Source organism: Aotus nancymaae, unplaced genomic scaffold, assembly GCF_030222135.1.
Source record: "Aotus nancymaae isolate 86718 unplaced genomic scaffold, 86718_ANA_hifiasm-v0.15.2.pri h1tg000046l, whole genome shotgun sequence".
In the NCBI taxonomy this organism is placed as follows: domain Eukaryota; kingdom Metazoa; phylum Chordata; class Mammalia; order Primates; family Aotidae; genus Aotus; species Aotus nancymaae.
Genome location: NW_026988460.1, coordinates 13,679,425 through 13,700,538, shown reverse-complemented (window position 1 = coordinate 13,700,538; position 21,114 = coordinate 13,679,425). Strand labels below are relative to the sequence as shown.

At 40.0% G+C, this 21,114-nt stretch overlaps 1 protein-coding gene across 3 annotated transcripts in view; it reads left to right on the top strand.

The window, feature by feature from the left end:
- Window positions 1–289: 289 nt before the first annotated feature.
- The window catches only part of SUMF1 (sulfatase modifying factor 1), a 131,039-nt gene continuing 110,214 nt past the window's right edge, over window positions 290–21,114 (top strand). For 2 of the 3 annotated variants that reach the window (XR_002479188.2, XM_012441499.2), the window contains exons 1-3: window positions 290–586; window positions 16,107–16,280; window positions 19,407–19,481. Coding sequence is in view for 2 of the 3 variants with exons in the window: in XM_012441499.2 (XP_012296922.2) it covers window positions 311–586; window positions 16,107–16,280; window positions 19,407–19,481 (525 nt within the window). In the remaining variant the exon portion in view is untranslated. The remainder of the gene's footprint in view (window positions 587–16,106; window positions 16,281–19,406; window positions 19,482–21,114) is intronic. The other variant, XM_012441500.2, reaches the window with a different exon arrangement.

Here is a 21,114-nt window from a genome sequence, read left to right as displayed (position 1 = left end):
GCCCGATTAAATGAGATTTTAAAAAGTGAAATGCTTAGCATAGTACTCTGGCACTTAGCAAATGCCCAACAAATTTGATTGTCATCTTTCAACCAAGAAATCATAAAGGGGTGCACGGTCTGTGGAAGGCCTTGAGTTTTGTGTTTTGCTCTGTTTTGACGTCAGCACAGGCAAGCAGGAACGCCTAAGAAGTACCTGAAAAAGGGTGGAGAAGAGCAACTCTCCCGGCCACTTCGTAAGCTCAAACTTCTGCCCCTTTAAGGACGGCTCAGCCACGTGACCCACCGTATCACGTGGCCCGCGGGACAACATGGCTGCGCCCGCGTCAGGGCTTGCTTGTGGACGCTGCCCCGAGCCGGGTCGCGTTCTCTTGCTGCTGCTGCTCTTGCTGCTGTGTGGAGCGGCAGGGAGCGAGAGCGAGGAGGCCGGGACCGTTGCGGGCGCGGGGTCCCTTGCGGGTTCTTGCGGCTGCGGCACGCCCCAGCGGCCTGGGGCCCATGGCAGTTCGGCGGCCGCTCACCCATACTCGCGGGAGGCTAACGCTCCGGGCCCCGTACCCGGAGAGCGGCCGGCCGCGCACTCGAAGGTGCTTTCTTGATTCCTCCGAGGCGGGTGGGGGCTGCTGGGTTCCTGGATGGGGTTGGAGTAGGCAAAGCAAGGGACTAGTAGGAAGGGAAGTAAAGGTTATAACCACACCCCAAATAGAGCACCTGCTGATCCCGTTTGAGGGGTTCCTTCTCTCTGCCTCACCGGAAGAGTCCGTTTAATTGAGCATTAGGGAGTTTGGTTGGAGGATTGTGGCTACTTCTTTACCCCCTATTTCCTCCTCCCTCTAACCCATTCTCTTGATGAGGATCTCAGAATTATTAAGTCAATCAAATTATGGTTTAAGTAATCATTTTCTCTCTTATTAACTGAGTAAATTAGGATCCTGGGTCTCAGTATGTTCAACAGGGTGGGTTGTATACTTATCTGTAGTCTCCTCCAGCAGACTCTGCTTGAGGACAAGGGCTTGTATTGTTTATCCTGCTATTCTTATCACTTTAGCACATAGGAAGGACTGAGCAAACTGTAGCTGTTTTATTAATATTATTTATCTGTGTCTTGCATGGCGCCTGGATGTGTTAAGTGCTAGGATATATAACTACTACTGGCCTGGCGTGGTGGCTCACGCCTGTAATCCCAGCACTTTGGGAGGCCAAGGCGGGTGGATCACGAGGTCTAGAGTTCGAGATCAGCCTGGCCAACGTGGTGAAACCCCGTATCTACTAAAAATACAAAAACTAGCCAGGCGTGGTGGTGGGCGCCTGTAATCCCAGCTACTTGGGAGACTGAGGCAGGAGAATTGCTTGAACCCAGGAGGCAGAGGTTCCAGTGAGCTGAAATTGTGCTACTGCACTCCAGCCTGGGCGACAGAGCAAGAATCTGTCTCAGAAAATAAATGAATGAATGTTACTTAATTCTGTCTGCCAGGTATTTTGCATATTGGTGTGTTGTCGGAACAACTTGTAGGACTAGAAGTCAGGTCATCCGAGTCTTAAACTGGTGCTCCATCTTGTTTACTTAGTGCACCCTATCTTTTTCCCATCCCATTTTTCTTTCCTTTGGGTTAATCCTGACCAATGTTTAAGACTTAGGTGAGAGGTAACATCCACAGCCGGTTTCACCTGACCTCCTCTCTCTCCCCTTCAGTATTTCCCTATCCTGCCACAGCAGTATGTGTTTACTCTGGCATAACAATTATTAAAGATGTTTTTCTGCTGATGTCTCTCCCCAACTGGGCTGTGAGGGTGGTGAGGTCAGGACCGTGATTTAGTCTGTCAGGTGTAGGGTGTAGGAAGTTGATAGCTGGGTTTCTCATTGCTTTTCCGTCCTGTATAATTCTGGGCCTTTAAAGTTTTTCCTGTTACCCCTTAGAGCATGCTCTGTAGTATTGTTTACCTTTTGTGTGGTGAAGACTCCTGGTTACTGTTTTAGTGTGTATTGGCCATACTTGATTTTAATTCCTCTCTACTCTCTAACTTACCTGATTGATAATCAGTCTCTTCCTTTTCCTTTTTTTTTTGGAGAGGGAGTCTTGCTCTGTCACCGAGGCTGCTAGGCTGGAGTGCAGTGGTGCAATCTTGGCTCACTACAACCTCTGCCTCCCAGGTTCAAACAATTCTCCTGCCCCAGCGTCCTAGTAGCTGGGACTACAGGCACACACTGCCACACCCGGCTAATTTTTTGTGTTTTAGTAGAGACAGGGTTTCACCATGTTGCCCTAGCTGGTCTTAAACTCCTGAGCTCAGGCAGTCTGCCCACTTTGGCCTCCCAAAGTGCTGGGAGTACAGGCTTGAGCCACCACACCTGGCCTATCTCTCCCTGTTTGTAAGGAGAAATCCTTACATCTGTTTATGTCTCAATTCTGCTGGCAAGTACTGAACATTCCTCATTTTTAAACATTCCATTTTCCTATGGGTTCCAGAATGGGATGTGGATGCTAGAATCTTTTGGATTATGTTTACAAGATGTACATTTTTCATCCCTATAGAGTGTTTTTGTGTCTTGACTGGATGCTATATGGGTCATCTTTGGCCAGTTCTTTTAGTCTGCTTTCTACAATGTTTAGGGGCATCTCAGTTTATTAACAAATTAGTGGTTGATGAGAATATACCTTCGAGCCTTCAAGGGCTCAACCTAATGATTGAACCTGAAGAAGTCTTGTTATCAAGATAGTGACGTCATAGCAGATTGTTCTTTATTTGTTTTCCTTGGTTTCAAATGTTTTAGTTCATGTGCAGATGACTTTGGTCTAATTCTAACACTTTGCCATTTATTCTAAATTCAGAAACTCCAATATTTCAGGAGAAGTAAATGATCACAGTGGTGGTTCTGCCTTTTTTTCCCTCTTTGTTTTCTGTTTATTTGGTACATTACAATATAAGACTTGTTATGTAAGATTCGTCCTATGTGCTGGGCATACAGAAAAGAAAAAGACCCATATACTCCCCATGAGGCATTTACACTCTGGTAGGTGTTTCTCTCTCTCTCTCTCTCTCTCTCTCTCTCTCTCTTACACACACACACACACACACACACACACACACACACACAAGCATCATTTTTCTATAGCGAGCATACTATAGGAGGAGTATGTCCAGAGTACCTGGAGAGGAAGAAAGAATTCATTCTTCAGGGACAAGTCAAGTAGTGCCTCAAAGAAAGGTCACATTTGAGCTAGGCGTCTGAGAAGATATTTTCAGGAGCTGGGAATGGAATTTCAGATTCAAGGACATTCCAAGAAGTAGAAGAGCATGAGCACATGGCACGTTGTAGAAATTCATGGTGTGTGCTGGGAAACATAAGTAATTTAAGGTCTTCTTGGAGTGACATATTTACACTTTTTAATGTAACACTTTTTAAATGAGTCTTTTTGTTTGTTTGGGCTTTGGAATTTTCAGTTTCACTGGAAAGTTATGGCAGTTAGAACTGTCTGGGAAACCATATAGACATTTAAAAAATTGATGTATATTCTCTCTGGTTACAAAAGTACAATTCTCATTGAGAAAATTATCCTAACAGTTTTCTGCACGGCTTACTATTTTGTAACAAGTAAGCAAAATATTTTAGTCTGCTTGCGTCTTTTAGAAGACTTGTTTGAAAGGCATTTAGGATCATGGGATGGTAACATTGTAGGTGGCATGTCTGTAGTATGGATAAAGTCAGTCTTGATTGCCTGAGGAAATTTCCGACCGGTAATGCTTCCCTGGGCATCCAGGCACAAATGAGTGCTGTCTCTTCCATGAAACCTTTCTACTTCCTACAAAGTAGTTTTTCTGTCCTCTCAATTCCCGTAGCTTATTCTGTTGTTGTTTGATGACAACTTGTATATTTTCTGTAATGTAGTGCTAGTTGTGTAGTTGTCTGATATTCTGTATTGGAAGCATTTTAAGATGTTTTAATCTCTATATCCCCCAAGTGCCTTATACATTTTAGGCATTCTGTAATAATTTCTTGAATGACCTGTCTCCTTTTTTGGTGGACACAATATTGATAAACTGCCTTGGGAATAAAGAATGTCACATACTTTTTTCAAGAAGCATTTGTAAAATATTCTTTTGCTGTGTTCATCCTCACAGGAATCCTGTGAGAGAGCTGTCTCCCACTTTACAGATGAGGCAGCTGAAGCTTAATGGAATCATATAGCTCAGAACTGCAAGAAACTTCGAATGTCATTTCATCTATGATTAGTGTCTGTCTGTAGAGGCAGTAGGGTGGCAGGAGGGGACATTTATAGCCCTCCTCGTTTGGAAGTTCAAGAGTAAATATGTCCCCAGACACACCTGGATGCAGGGTCTCAGGCAGCATCTCCATGGTCTTTCTCTTTGGCTGTCTCTTTGTTCTTCCGCATTGGCTCCATTGTCAGGTAATGTCCCTTCTACTGATAAAATAGAAAAAGTTCTTTCCTGGTAGCTGTAACAAAAGTTCAAAGATGAACTTTGATTGGGTTTTGGGCCTATCCCTAATTACATCTCTGTGGTCAAAAAAATGCTATGGTTGGCCAGGCTTGGTGGGCGGTGGGAAGTGGGATAGAGTCATCCAGTACACCTGCGCCACTTAGCTTAATAAATGATTTGGAAAGGAACTCCAGTATTTTATAAGAAATAGAGGGAATGGGTGCTGGATGGACCAAAATAGCAGTGCCCACTGCATATGGCCTGGGTGTGTAGCCCAAATGTGGTTCTGTTATTCCAATGAATAATAGAGTTATTCTTGACTTCACTTAAACTTCTGGCTTCAGTGGCTGTGGCAGAAGCTGTGATGTGGCGGGGAAGGGTTTATCTCAACTTCAGATTGGAGGAGATTTGGATTGTTTGAATTTGGACCTTCAATGAAGACTTGATTAAAATGGTCCCTTTTACGTGGCTTAGGGTTCTACACAGTGAGACACTTGATGCTCTGGTTTTCACTTGAATGACCTTTGACATTTGTAGGACAGAAAACTTTATTTCATTAGTATATATGAGAAATTATGATCCACTCAGAGTGATCCAGGCTATTTTTATCTTTAGCCTCCAGAATGGAAATTTGGCTTATTCAGCACTGGCTATCTCTGATGGTTAATGGAAGAAGGAAAAAAAAAAAAAAACAAAAAACTAGGCTGGAAGTCCACAGTGGAAGTCATGATTGCATTAGCATCATTGGTACTCACCTTGAGGGAGAAGATGAGAAAAATTAGATGATTGTAAAAGTTCACTAGGAACAATGGACACAGCTTCCTGTGGGCCTTTGAGCTGAGGGATAAACAACTGTTCTCATAAAGGGAAGTATTTGTCTGCTACAGGAAAGCTTTTTCTTTAAGTGTCATGAAATCTCTTATTAGAGCCTCTTCATCGTTCTAAGACTACTCTTGAAACTTTTGTCTGAAGGCTTCAATTTTTCTACTACTTTGTGGAGCTGCTTAAAATGCAGCTCCTGGTATTTGAGGAGCGGGGACTGCCTCTTGTTATACACAAGGTAGGCCTGGCAGCTCCTAGGAGCTTCCATTATGAAGTGGTGGGTCATAGGTTACTGGTCATCAGGGTGTGACCCTGCAAGTCAAAGACATTAATTGCTCCCCACAACAGCGGGAGGGGAACTGCAAACCAACAGGCTTCCGGTTCAATTCCAGATACCTGCTCTGCATTTTCAATTTTGACATTTTAAATAGGTGCCTATATTTTAACTTCTTATTAGACACTAGGGTAAAGATTTTTTTCCAGAATCAGCAAATAGTGAGGATAGAATATGGTGGTTCTTTTTTTTTTTTAAAGAAAGAGAGAAAGAAAGAAAAAAAAAAGAATGAAGGAGAGGAATAAAAAGGAAGAGAAAGAGGGAGAGAGAACAGGAAGATTGCTTTATTGCCCAGGCTAGAATGCCGTCTAAAAATGGGTATTGAAAACTTCTTTTATGCCAATAATCGTGCTAAACAATGGAGACAGGAAGAAATAAGGGAAGAAAATAACAAACAAGCAGCCAACCAGTATTTCATTTAAACCTATGAAATGCCATGCAATTACTGAGGAGTGATTTACTTCCAATTTTGTAGTCACTTTTGGAGTAGGTATGATGTGGGTACTGATAAGAATGTGTGTTTTGTTTATTTGAAGTGGAGAGTTCTATAAATGTTTATTAAGTTTACTTGTTCCGGGTCTGAGTTCAAGTCCTGGATATCCTTGTTAATTTTCTGTCTCGTCGATCTGTCTAATATTGACAATGTGATGTTACAGTCTCCCACTATTATTGTGTGGGAGTCTAAGTCTCTTTATAAGTCATTAAGAACTTGTCTTATGTATCTGGGTGCTCCTGTATTGGGTGCGTATATATTTAGGATCGTTAGCTCTTCTTGTTGCATTGATCCTTTTACCATTATGTAATGTCCTTTGCCTGTTTTGATCTTTGTTGCTTTAAAGTCTATTTTATCAGAGGCGAGAATTGCAACTCCTGCTTTTTATTTATTTATTTATTTTTGCTCTCCGTTTGGTTGGTAAATCTTCCTCCATCTCTTTGTTTTGAGTCTTTATCCTTGCATGTGAGATGGGTCTGGATGTAGCATACCGATGGGTTTTGGCTTTTTATCCAATTTGCCTGTCTCTATCTTTTGATTGGGGGATGTAGTCGATTTAAATTTAGGATTAATAATAATATATGTGAGTTTAATACTGCCATTTAATGCTAGCTGGCTGTTTTGCCCATTAGTTGATATAAATTCTTCATTATGTTGATGCTCTTTACTTTTTGGTATATTTTTGGAAAGGCTGATACTGGTTGTTCCTTTATATGTGTAGTGCTTCTTTCAGAAGCTCTTGTAAAGCAGGCCTGGTGGTGATGAAATCTCTAAGTACTTGCTTGTTCACAAAAGATTTTATTTTTCCTTCGCTTGTGAAGCTTAGTTTGGCTGGATAGGAAATTCTGGGTTGAAAGTTCTTTTCTTTAAGGATGTTGAATATTGGCCCCCACTCTTTTCTGGCTTGTAGGGTTTCTGCTGAGAGATCTGCTGTAAGTCTGATAGGCTTCCCTTTGTGGGTAACCTGACCTTTCTCTCTGGCTGCCCTTAGTATTTTCTCCTTCATTTCAACCCTAATGAATCTGACGATTATGTGCCTTGGGGTTGGTCTTCTTGAGGAATATCTTTGTGGTGGTCTCTGTATTACCTGGAGTTGAATATTGTCCTGCCTTACTAGGTTGGGAAAGTTTTCCTGAATAATCTCCTGAAGAGTATTTTCCAACTTGGATTCATTCTCTTTGTCACATTCAGGTACACCTATCAAACATAGATTAGGTCTTTTCACATAGTCCCATATTTCTTGGAGACTTTGCTCATTCCTTTTTATCCTTTTTTCTCTAATCTTGACTTCTCATTTTATTTCATTAAGTTGGTCTTCGACCTCTGATATCCTTTCTTCTGCTTGATCAATTCGACTGTTAAAACTTGTGCATACTTCGGGAAGTTCTCGTGTTGTGTTTTTCAGCTCCATTAATTCACTTATATTCCTCTCTAAATTGTCTATTCTCATTAGCATTTCGTCAAACCTTTTTTCAAAGTTCTTAGTTTCTTTGCATTGGGTTAGAACAAGTTCTTTAAATTCACAGAAGTTTCTTATCATCCACCTTCTGAAGCCTACTTCTGTTAATGGAATGCACTCGTTCTCCATCAGGCCTTGTTCCATTGCTGATGAGGAATTGTGATCCCCTGTAGAGGAAGAGGCATTCTGATTTTGGGTATTCTTTGCCTTTTTAAGCTGGTTTCTTCGTTTCATTATACATTTATCCATCTGTCATCTTTATAATTACCAACTTTCTAATTAGGTCTCTGAGTGGATGTCCAACTTGTTCATTCCCAGCACCAAAATCTGAGCAATCCACCGCGCCGGCCAAAACAGTGGAGTTAAGATTGATGGTGCTTTTCTGCCCAGGAATCTCCGATCTGGCTCCCTTCTTGAGTCCGTCCTTCAATCAGCTGAATAGGTGACTCTGCCTTCCCGGAGCTCCAAACGTCAACCGAAAGGGGACCCAGTCCCACTTACTCTGCTCCAAGAACTGCTGCGCTGGCCACAAGAGTCGCGCTGGCGACCCGTGGGGCTCCTCTGCTGGGAATCTCCTGGTCCGTGAGCAACAAAAATTAGTCTGAAAGTATGGCATCCTCTCGTTCTCTGCGCTTTCACTGGGAGCTACAATCCTGAGCTGCTAGTGATCAGCCATCTTGGATCTCTCTCCAAAATGCTGATTTCTCTTCTTTGGACTGGGTTATCGTGTGCCCCAGCTCTTAGAGTACAGTGAGAATAATGGACAAACCTAGTTCAGTCCTTGACCTGCATCTGTGAAACAGGTTTCACTGTGATGTCGACATGTTATGCATATCTAGAACTATTATAAATTAAATAGCATTTTATAATTATAGTTATGCATAATTCAAATAACAAATTCCTCATTACAGTCATGACCTCATTCAATTATTAAAGATTTTTTGTGTCTCCTGTAGACCATGCAGCATGCTAGGCACTGGGGATATAGAAATAAAAGATTTATTTCTAGTCCCCAAAGAGTGTAAGTTCTAGAGAAGATGAAAACACAGAATTAAGATACTCTGGATGGGATGTGGTGGCTTATGCCTATAAGCCCATCACTTTGGGAGGCTGAGGCAGGATAATCACTTGAACTCAGAAGTTGGAGACCAGCCTGGGCAACAGAACAATACCTCGTGTCTACCAAAAAAAAAAAAAAAAAAAAAAAATTGGCTGGGTGTGGTGGTGGTCACCTGCAGTCCCAGCCACATAGAGGCTGAGGTGGGAGAATTGCTCGAGCCCAGGAGATCAAGGCTGCTGTGAGCTGTGATCACGCCACTGCACTCCAGCGTGGGCTACAGAGAGGGACTCCTTCTCTTAAAAAGAAAATACACACACACACACACACACACACACACACTATGTGTGTCAGTTATTAGGATGAATAGAGGTATTCATTAGAGGGACCAAAATGAAGGGCACATGAGCTAGAGAGATGTGCAGTCAGGAAAGGCCTCCTGGAGGTGATCCTTGCACCATGACATCATTTATAAAGAGACAAAGTGGTTTATGGAAACGCAGGTGAAATACAGGGTGAGAGAGTGTGAGCTATGTACTCTGATGTTTATATATGTTATTCTGAAAGGAGATAGGAATTCCTACCTACTAGGAATTTTAAGTAGGAAAGTAGTATGGTCAGATTGACAATTTATTTTTTTTTTTAAATAGTACATTTACGTAGTTTAAAAATTTTAAAACATATATAGAAGAGTATATAATGAACAGTTTTTCATTATATACATTATTTTACCCAATAAACTGTCCCCTCAGACAATGCAACCAGGATTCATTTCTTGTCTATTTCTCCAGAGCTACATTCTGCAGATATAAGCAAATACAAAAATATGTGAATGTATATCCCTCAACCTACTTTCTCGCTAATGACAGCACACCATACTTAGCATTTGTGCACCTTGCTTTGTTCATGTAGCTCATCATGGCGAGATCTTCCCATATCAATATATCAAAAGCTTCCTTTTCTATCCCCCTCTTCTTTTTGCTTTTCTTATGGCTGCTTAATTTTCCATTTTATTGAAACCCCACAATTTACTTAAAATGAGCCTACTATTGATGGACATTTAGGTTGTTTCCAACCTTTTTCTGTTGGAAAATTGTGTTGGGTACAGAAGACTAACATTTTCAGAAGCATTAGTAGGGGCTTAAATATTTGTCGAATGAATTATTGAATGGAAGATAGATGACTTGAAATTAAGTGGGGATGTGAAAGGTAGAGATTGAAGACAGGAACACCAATTAGAAGGTGTCCGCAGTTATCTGGGGATAGAAAAGAGGCAGCGATTAGAGGATACATATTTAGGAGATCCAGTGAGACTAGATGGCCTGTCCAATGTTGGGGGTAGGGGACACAAGTAGTCAAGGTTGATTTCTTGGGACAGTAGTAATACATCGGACAAATAAAAACATATTTATTACTAATTTATCATAGATGAAAATAGCACCATTTTTATTGGGAAATACATGCATAGAATCAAAGCAACTGCTAGCAAGGAAAGTCAGTGGAAATAGAAAGTATAATCAATGATTGTGGATTCCTAATTTCTGTTTCTAATGCTTCTGCTCTTATTGCTAAGCGACTCTTTATCCACCTAGTTAGCTCTCCTTGACTTCTTTATTTCCCCCTCTCTAACTGGAGCCCTTGTTTTTTTTTTTTAATTTTATTTTTGATGGACAAATATATAGTAATTTGTAGGGTACAATGTGATATTTTGATATATGTTTACATTGTGGAATGAGTAAATCAAGCTAATTAACAAATCTATCACTTCACATACTTATATATTGTGGTGAAAACATTTAAAATCTATTTTTTAATAATTGTGAAATATATAATGCATTGTTTATTATAGCCACCACTCTGAAATATATCACTAAAGCTCATTTCTTCTGTGTAACTGAAATTTTGTACTGTTTGATCAGCAGATTTCTTTCCCCATTTTCCCCCCTCCCCAAGCATCTGATAACCACCATTCTACTGTCTACTTCGATTAGTTCAACTTTTTTAGATTCCACATATGAGTGAGATCATCAAGGTATTTGTCATTTTGTGCTTGGCTCATTTCAAGGTATTTGTCATCATGTGCTTGTGCATAGCTCATAGCATACCATTCTCTAGTTTCATCCATGCTGTCATAAATGACAGAGTCTTTTTCTTTTTTAAGGCTGAAAAGTATTCTGATTTACATATATAAATATATGTGTGTGTGTGTGTATATATATATATATATATATATATATATATATATATGGCATTTTCGTTATCCTTTATCTGATAAGGAACACTTAGGTTGCTTCTGTATCTTAGTGATTGTGAATAACGCTGCCATTATTATGTGAGTGTAGATTTTTTTTCACCGTACTGGTTTCATTTCATTTGGCCATATGCCCAGAAGTGGAATAGCTGGATCATACGGTAATTCTATTTGTAGTTTTCTGAGGAACTTCCATATTGTTTTCCGAATGTTAATCTACATTCTCACCAGCAGTGCACAGGGTTCCTTTTTCTCTACATCTTCTCCAGCACTTGTTATTTTTCATCTTTTTGATGAAAGCCATTCTAACAGGTATGAGGTGATAGCTCATTGTGGTTTTAATTTGCATTTTCCTGGTGATTAGTGATAACAAGCATTTTTTTCTTATATCTGTTGGCCATTTATATGTCTTTTGAACAATGTAGGTTCAGGTCCTTTGCCCATATTTAAATTGACTTCTTTGTTTTCTTGCTATTGAGTTAAATTCTTTATATATTTTGAATATTAACCCCATGTAAGATGCATGATTTGCAAAGATTTTCACCCATTGTGGGATATCTCTCCACTCTATTGTTTCCTTTGCTGTACAGAAGCCTTTAGGTTTGATGCAATTCGATTTGTTTATTTTTGCTTTTGTTGCCTATGCTTTTGGGGTTGAGTTCAAGAAGTCTCTGCCAGGCCAATGTCATGGAGCTTCTTTTCCCAATGTTTTCTTCTAGTAGTTTTGTAGTTTCAGGCCATACACTTAAGTCTTGAATACAACTTGAGCTGATTTTTGTGTAAGTTGTGAGATAGGAATCTAATTTCATTCTCCTACATGTGGATATTCAGTTTTCCCAGTACCATTTTTTGAACAATTTTCCTTTCTCCATTGTGTTTTCTTGGTGTCTTTATTGAAAGTCAGTTGACAGCAAATGCATGAGTTTATTTCTGGGCTCTTTATCCTGTTCCATTGGTTTATGTGTTAGCTTTTGTGCCAGTACCATGCCATTTGATTAGGTTTGTAGTATATTTTAGAGTCAGGTATGTGTATTCCACCTTTGTTCTTTTTGCTCAAAATTGCTTTGGCTCTATGGGGTCTTTTGCAGTTCCATACAAACTTTAGGATTTTTTTTTTCTGTTTCCTTGAAATGACATTGGACTTTTGATAGGAATTACATTGAATCTGTGGATTGCTTTGGGTACTATGGACATTTTAATATTAATTCATTTAATCCAAGAATGTAGGATACCTTTCCATTTATTTGTCTTTTTATACTATTTTTTCATCAATGTTCTATAGTTTTCAGTATATAGTTCTTTCACCTCTTTGGTTAAATTTACTCCTAAGTGTCTTTTTTAAATTTGAGCTATTGTGAATGGGATTGATTTCTTAATATCTTTTTCAGATAGTTCATTGTTAGTATAAAGAAATGCTGCTGATTTTTACATGTTGATTTTTATATCCTGCAACTTTACTGAATTCATACATCAGTTCTGACAGTTTTTTGGTGGAGTCATTAGGGTTTCTGTATACAAGATCATGCCATGTACCATCAGGGACAATATAATGTCTTTGTTCCAGCTTGGGTGTTGTTTCTTTCTTTTGCCTAATTGCTCTGTCTAGGACTTCCAGTATTATATGGAATACAAGTGGCAAGAGTATGCATCCTTGGCTTGTTCTGAATCTAAGAGGAAAAGCTTTTAGTTTTTTCCCGTTGAGTATAATGTTAGCTGTGGGCTTTTCATATATGGCTCACGTTAAGGTACATTGCTTCTGTGTTTAACTTGTCAAGAGTTTTTATCATGAAAAGATGTTGAATTTTGTCAGTGCCTTTTCTGCATATATTGAGGTGAACATTTGGTTTTGTCCTTCATTCTGCTAACATGGTGTATCACATTTGTAGATTTGCATATGTTGAACCATCTTTTGATCCTAGGGATAAACCCCACTTAATTTTGGTGTATGATCTCTTTAATGTGCTGTTGAATTCAGTTTGCTAATATTTTATTAGAATGTTTGCATCTTTGTTCATCAGGGATATTGGCCTGTAATTTTTTTTTTCTTGTTGTAGTAGTAATTTTGTCTAGCTTTGGTATCAGTGTAATGCTTGTATCATAAAATGAGTTTGGAAGTGTTTTCTCTTCTTCAGTTTTTTGGAAGACTTTGAGAAGTATTGGTATTAGTTCTTCTTTAAATTAGAATTCTGCCATGAAGCCATCTGGTTCTGGGCTTTTGTTGATGGAAAATTATTATTATTATTATTTGAGACAGAGTCTTGCTCTGTCACCCAGACTGGAGTGCAGTGGCAAGATCTTGGCCCATTGTAACCTCCGCCTTCCAGGTTCCAGCGATTCTCCTGCCTTGGCCTCCCTGAGTAGCTGGGATTACAGGCCTGTGCCACCATGCTTGGCTAATTTTTTTTGTATTTTTAGTAGAGGCGGGGTTTCGCAGCGTTGCTAGGCTGGCCTTGATCTCTTAACCTCAGGTGAGGTCTACCTGCCTTGGCCTCCCAAAGTGCTGGGATCATATAGGCATGAGGCACCATGCCTGACCAATTTTTAAAATTATTTATTCAATCTCCTTATTTGTTATCAGTCTGTTCAGATTTTCTACTTCTTAATTCAGTCTTCGTAGGCTGTATGTTTCTAGGGATTTATCCATTTTTTTCAAGGTTATCAAATTTGTGTATGTAGGATATAATTGTTATGATCCATTTTATTCTGTGATATTGAACCCTTGTTTATAGATGAGGGACTTGACAAGTCCTAAGCTGCTGAGGAGTCTACTAATTGACACACTCAAATGATTTGCCAATAAGATATTCTGTCCGTAAAGAACGTATTTCTGATAGATGGTAGGGTTGAAGGCCTGTGGTTGTCGAACAAATTGAGATATAACTTGTATAACATACAATTCACTCTTTCACCATGTACAATTCAGTGGGTTTTAATATAGTTATGAGCTGTTACAACTATCACTGTCTAATTCCAGAACATTTCATTATCTCAAGAAGAAACCCTATGCCCATTAGCAATCATTTCCCATTCCTGCCTCCCCTTAGCCTCTGGCAACCACTAATCCGCTTTGTGTCTCTTTGCATTTGCCTATTATGGACATTTCATATGAATAGATTCATACAATATGTGGCCCTTTGTGAGTGAATTCTTTCACTTAGTATAGTATTTTCAAGGTTCACCCATGTTACAGCATGAACCAACACTTGTTTCTTTTTATGTCTGAATATTATTCCATTTTATGGGTGTATTATATTTTGTTTATATATTCATCAGTTGATAGACATTTGGATTTTTTCCGCTTTTTTGGCAATTATGAATAATGCTGCTATGAATGTTTTTATGCAAGTTTTTGCATGGACATGTTTCTCTTGGGTATATATACCTAGGAGAACTGCAGGGTCATATGATATCTCTTTGTTTAGCTCTTTAGAGAAACTGCTTTTCCAAAGAGCTAAGCAAACTATTTTACATTCCCACCAGCAATATACGAGGGTTCCAGTTTTTTCACATCCTCATCAGCACTTGTTATTGTGTCTTTTTGTTATAGCCATGCTAGTGATCAGGAAGTGGGACGTCATTATAGTTTTGATTTGCATGTCCCTAATGACTCATGATGTTGAGCATGGACCTGCATTTTTTAACTGAAAATTTTCAGTGTGATCCTCAGATCCTGTGCTTAGTGTTGGGAATACAGCTGGGAACAAGGCAGCCCCAGTTGCTGTCTTCTTGGAGTTTAGAGTTCATGTGGGAAGGTAGATAGGAACAAAGTAATTGCAATTAGGGTTTTTATAAGGAATTATACAACACATAGTCCCTTAGTAAACTTTAACATTTTCTGTTTTAGTGATGTAAGCCTTGTTTATGATTGTTAGAGGCCAAAATTCATGCAGTGGGTATTTAAAGATATCATAAATTGCATTAAATTCATGCAGTGGGTATTTAAAAATATCATAAATACATTTTTGCATGTGCTTTGAAAAATGATTCAAGGCTGGGTGCAGTGGCTCACGCCTGTAATGCCAGCACTTTGGGAGGATGAGGCAGGCAAATCAAGAGGTCAGGAGATCGAGACCATCCTGGCCAACATGGTGAAACCCTGTCTCTACTAAAATACAAAAAAGCAGCTGGGCGTGGTGGTGTGCACCTGTAGTCCCAGCTACTCAGGAGGCTGAGAGAGGGGAATTGCTTGATCCCAGGGAGGCGGAGGTTGCAGTGAGCTGAGATCACACCACTGCACTCCAGCCTCGTGACAGAGCAAGACTGTCTAAAAAATAAATAAATAAATAAAATAAAATAAACAAAAGCATATGAGAATAAAAAATGTTTAAAGAAAAAAGTGGGGCTGGGCACGATGGCTTATAATCCCAGCACTTTGGAAGACCGACGTGGGAGGATCACTTGAGCCTAGGAGTTGGAGACCAACTTAGGCAACACAGTAAGACCCCATAACTTAAAACAGAATTAGCTGGGCCGGGCGTGGTGGCTCACACCTGTAATCTTAGCACTTTGGGAGGCCATTGTGGGTGGATCACCTGAGGTCAGGAGTTCAAAACCAGTCTGGCCAACTTGGTGAAATTCTGTCTCTGCTAAAAATACAAAAATTAGCCAGGCATGGTGGTAGGCACTCGTAATCCCAGCTATTTGGAGGCTGAGGCAGGAGAATCGCTTGGACCTGGGAGGTGGAAGTTGCAGTGAGCCATCATCGTGCCACTGCACTTCAGCCTGGGTGACAGAGTGAGACTCCATCTCAAAAAACAAACTAACAGTTTAGCTAGGCATGGTGGCACACGCCTGAACTCCAGGTCTTTGAGAGACTGAGGTGGGGGGATCACTTGAGTCTGGGAAGTCAGCGCTGTAGTGAGCCATGATTATGCCACTGCACTCTAGCCTGGGCAACAGAGTGAGACCCTGTCTCAAAAAAAAAAAAAGAAAAGTGGAATATTCTCCCTGTGTCCACATTCCAGCCATTAGCAGCTTGGTGACTTATTCCAGACCTGTTTCCAGTGCAGGTACAGATTTATATCAGGTAGAGGTTTGGTTAAGGAGATTACCTAAAGAATTTTCAGTTCTTTTGTTACTCATGATTCACCTTCATTGGGGTATAGAGAGATTTTTCCCAATTTTATAGTAATTACTGTGGTGAAGATTTGCTATTGAGTGCTTATGCTTACTGTGTGCTAGGAACTTTACCCCTACACAGGTACACCTTGGCTGTGATGCATGACTTTCTGTGTTTCACCTTTTACTGCAGATGGTCCTCATCCCTGCAGGAGTATTTACAATGGGTACAGATGATCCTCAAATAAAGCAGGATGGGGAAGCACCTGCGAGGAGAGTTACTATTGATGCCTTTTACATGGATGCCTATGAAGTCAGTAATGCTGAATTTGAGAAGTTTGTGAACTCAACTGGCTATTTGACAGAGGTAATGGGATTGGGGAAAGGAGGGAGAACTTGTTCTTTCCCAGAACTTTTAAGAATGTTTTAATAGCAGCTAGGGTTGATGGACCACTGACCACTCTAACCACTCTGTGGTAGAACTGTGCGAAGTATTTTATTGTATATATTTCATCTTGATTTCTCACAGCAACCCCATGAGGCAGGTTATTTTTCAGGTGACATACTGAAGATTAGAAAAGCAATTTGCCCCACATCACACAGCTAGTTGGTGATAGTAGCTGGGATTCCAGCCTGGCCAGTGTGACCTCAGAACCTGTGTTCATAACTATTACGCTATATTGTGTTAATGCTTTAATATGCTAGAGAATACCACTGTCCACTAAAGCTTTTTGAGATATAGATGGCATGTAAATTAAGGCCACTTTTCTTCTCAATAAATTGCATTTTGGCTTTTCCAGAAGCATTACATATTTTTTAAGTGATAAGTGCAGAAGCGCTGCTTTTCATTTTTGTGGCTTCCTTCCAACACCTTGACAGCTCATGCATGCTGTGCTGTGGCAGTTCCGGGCATTATCTGATGGTCACTGAGTCACAAAGCAAGCTTCTGAAAGTTGATGCTGTCTTAAATGGGTATAGGAAGAGCAAGCCTTTCTAGTCTATGAATGTTTCTGTGAGTTTCTGAAATATACTTGTTTTGTAGGCTTTCCAGTTTTCTCTCAAAGAAAACCTTTACCCTTGTCTTCAGTTCGTGGAGTCCCTGTTCCTTTTTTTTTTTTTTTATCACCCCAGTCATCTTTTTGTAAATTATTATTAAATGAATCATTTGTAGTAAGCAGAAATCCTTTTCCTTTTGATTTCACAAGGAGACTGTCAGCTCAAGTTCTTCAATACTTTACTTAAGTTAGAAGACTTCTAAAGAACCAGGGTTCTCCATAAAGATTAGATAGAATAAGCAGAATTTAGGGCATCTAAAAACATGAATAGGGAAAAGTTAAAGTTGGTACAAAAGTAATTGTGGTTTTTGTCATTACTATTAATGGCAAAAACCATAATTACTTTTGCACCAACCTAATATATCTGTTTATTTACTACCCGCAAGCCAAAATGTAGTATTTCCTTCAATTATGATGCAAACGACAAACCACAGCAGTAGTAGCAGTGCCTCTGACTTTGTCACCAGTAGAAATCACGGACATTTTTAATCATATTTTTGTTTCAGAGATCTTGAAATATTGTTTACTTTCATCCCTACCTTTGAAATACGATAATTGTGAGGCCTGCCACTAGATCTAATTTAATATAATGAAGAGCATGTTTAGTACTATAGCACTGATTTGTTTATTTAATGTTCTGATGTAATGACTTTTCTTCACAATACTATTGATTTTATTTTATGTGTTTAAACATTTCATTCTGAGAAGGGGATTCTTGAGCTTCACCATGCTGCCAAAGAGCTCGAAAAGTACCAAGAGCTGCCTTGGACTAAATGCTCTGGGTTTTCATGCCACTCTGTAGACTCCTTTTCCATCTCTCCAGCTTCACTTTACGTCATGCTTCTCTTGCACGCCATCTTCTAGCCCTGCTGGTTTTGTTTCTCTTTCTTGAAAACTCAACATTCTTTCCCACCTCAAGAGCTTGGCCCGTATTTTCTCTCTGTTTGAAATTCACAGTCCTCGTGCTTGTCCCCCTTGTGCATGGCTGGCTCCTTCTCATTCTTGAGTCATCTCAGCTTAAGTGTCACTTTCTCAAGGACGTTTTTTATGACACTCTTTACCTTACAGGGTGAAGTAAAGTTGTAATTATTTTTTTCCATTCTTTGCTTGGCCTGATTTTTTTCTGTGCTCCCACACTTAAGCACAATAAGGATAGGGACCATGGCTATGTGATATTGACCTTATTATATCTTCTAATTTAGCCCCAAACTGGGCACATGGTAGGTTTTGATGTTTGTTGAATGAATAAATAGCTTAGGTAGTTAGGCATAGCTGTGTCACAAGGGAATGCAGGAAGAAGATTAGGGGTGAAGAAAAGATGGTAGGCTCCACCCAGGAAAAGGAATTGGAGGTGCTTGTAAGAGCTGTAATATAAGGATCCAGTACTCAGTTAATTTCCTCTAGTAAGAACAGGACAGAACTAGTGGCAGAGATGTGAGACTCATTTGGCGTACTGGCTATAGTTAATTTGATGAGACTGAAAGAAGTTGTCCATCAACAAGAATCAGTCGATGTATCTCAAAGTATATCCCTTGAACTGCTTGTGTTAGAACAACTAGCTGTGTGCTGTTTACACATACAGATTCCTACACCTCACACTAGATCCTCAGAATTAGAATCTCTGGGGTTAGGGAGCAGCAGTGTGTAGTTTTGACAAGCTGATGACATAATCTCAGCTACACAAAGCCTGAGAGCCACTGGTGCAGTAGAAGTGCAGAGAGCCACGGGCAGAGCTCGAGGGAGCAACAGTGTTTCAGGGGCTAAAAGAAGAGCCCACGTATTTTAGGAGATTAATAAGAACACTCAGAAATGTAGGAGGAGAGTCATGGTTACCAAGGGATAGACGACCTCATTTCAGAATAGGGTTACATGCAACAAAAATAATCAGGTGGGTGAGGAATTGAGACACTAATGTTAAATAAAATCATGAAAATACAGATTCCATCTGGTGCTTGAATTGGCCAGTTGAGATTTATAAGCACATTTGACCCCTTAGTGAAGCTAGAATGTGTCAGAATATGAGCAAACAGTGCCATTTCATTCGTTTAGCTAGAGTCAGGACCAGGGCAAAGGACAAAGCTTGATTATTTACTCTCACACGTACAGAATACTATTATTTCCCAGAGTCATTTGTAATACTTGGGGAAATGTATTTCCTTCAGGAACAGTCACGTTCTCAAAAGCTAATCTTGTTCAGTCTGCATTCTTATCAGCTAAGTGAGTCTTAAATGAAAATGGTATCTGTAAAGTGACATTAACTTGTTTTAAGAGGAAGCCAGATATTTTAAGGTCCTTTTGGAGTCCTCTGGGAAGTACTAAGACAGGCGCAAGTTCAACTGGACAAGAAGAATCACTTTAATAGTGTGCAAAGAAAATGGCACACATGGAACACATTACGACAACCTTTTCTGGATTTTTATTTCCTACCTTCCTTATAGGCTGAGAAGTTTGGCGACTCCTTTGTCTTTGAAGGCATGTTGAGTGAACAGGTGAAGACTGATATTCAACAGGCAGTAAGTAATGTTTCAGCAGGCTCCTATATTTCTCTAAGGCTCATTGAAAAGAGTTTGGATGAAAAATCCAAACCACGCATGCCACCTTCCTCTCCCCTCTAATACCTAACCATTCTCCTGCTGAGGATTGGCCCCAAATAACAGGCCCGTGGACCAGTATATCTATCTTAAGGAAAATGGCACAAGATGGTATCTGAGGAAGTGCTGGGTCTGCTTTGAGCTTCGGTCTTGTGTACCTAGGAACGTACTGTGTTGGTAGGTAGAGCTCAGTAGGCTCCAGACACTCCTGAGTTTCATTTACTTACAGCCATTTCTAGAATGGAGGGCTCAACGGGAACATTTTAAAATTCTGTTCTTAAAGTCTCAATCTCCTCAGGTGCTGGTGTGGAGATGGAGCTTCCTTAAACATTTTTGAATTCATAGGATCAGAGTAGCATTCAAGAAAGGAGCCCTTTGTTCTGAATGTTCATAAGAAATGGATGTGGTGAACTGGTTCTTACACTCAGGGGTGTCCCCTCTCATATGGAGGATCCAGGGAATGCAGATGAGGTGTGATTTCTCAGACATCATGGAAACAAATGGTGGAGTAGACTTCCACAGGCATCTTTGTGATGGTGGAACTTGGGATTCTTGTTCCAGACATTTTAGCAGGTGTGTGTATGTTTAGTATTTGCTTGCTTACATGCCTCTTGAACATATAAGAACAAGGGAAGGAGTGAGGGTAAGCTGGGAAGTTGAGGGTTCACAAAATAAAGAGGGCAGAGAATGCAGAACAGACAGGAGATAGTGAGAGAGGGAAGGAAACAGGGGTCTGCCCACTCAAAGGAGGCTGATGAAGCTAGAGGCATTGAAGACAAAGGAATCCGACCCTCATCTTCCATTTTATTCAAGTTTATTTATTCCTTTTATTCAAGTTTCCTTTTAATTCCTGTTTGTACTTCATCTTTATGGGTGGGCCTTACTCTGTCCTCTCTTGTGAGCAGCAGTGCAAGAAAAATTAAACGGTCTTGGCTTATGTTTTTTTTTTCTTAAAACTAATGTAGAAAAACTTGGGAGAAAAGATAAAACAAGACTTGCTTTCAGATCATATATAGGTGAATCAAGCCACTTTTTAATATGTGTTTTAGATAAATGTTTGAAAAATGTGATTGAGCTCCATTTGAATTTCACAGCTTTCTTTGCTCCTTACAAGTTTATGTGTCTATTATGTAATCTGATATTCCCCCCCTACTTTTTTTTTTTTTTTTAAAGGGCTTTGAGGTCAGTTTAGGCTAGTGTTGATGAGCCAGCAACTTGGGACATGGTGCCTCATTTTAAGATACCGAGTTCAGGTGAGGGAGGGCGTTTGCGGTTATTTTTGTAATTTGCGTTTTCAGATACAGGCCCTCTTGTCACTTGAGAACTTCCAAACATATTAGGCATGAAGACAGAGGTGGATCATTGCTAGGTTCTGAAGGTGGCTGTTGAGTACACAGGGAAGTGTCTGTGCTTGTAACTAGGATGAGGACGAGCGCCTCTCACTGGGTTGTAGTGTCGGTAACTTGCTTAAATACTCATAATGGAAAAGCAAACCTTTTAAGCTTATTTAGAAAGGGCTGAATGAATAACATAAATCTGTTGATGATTTGGGAGA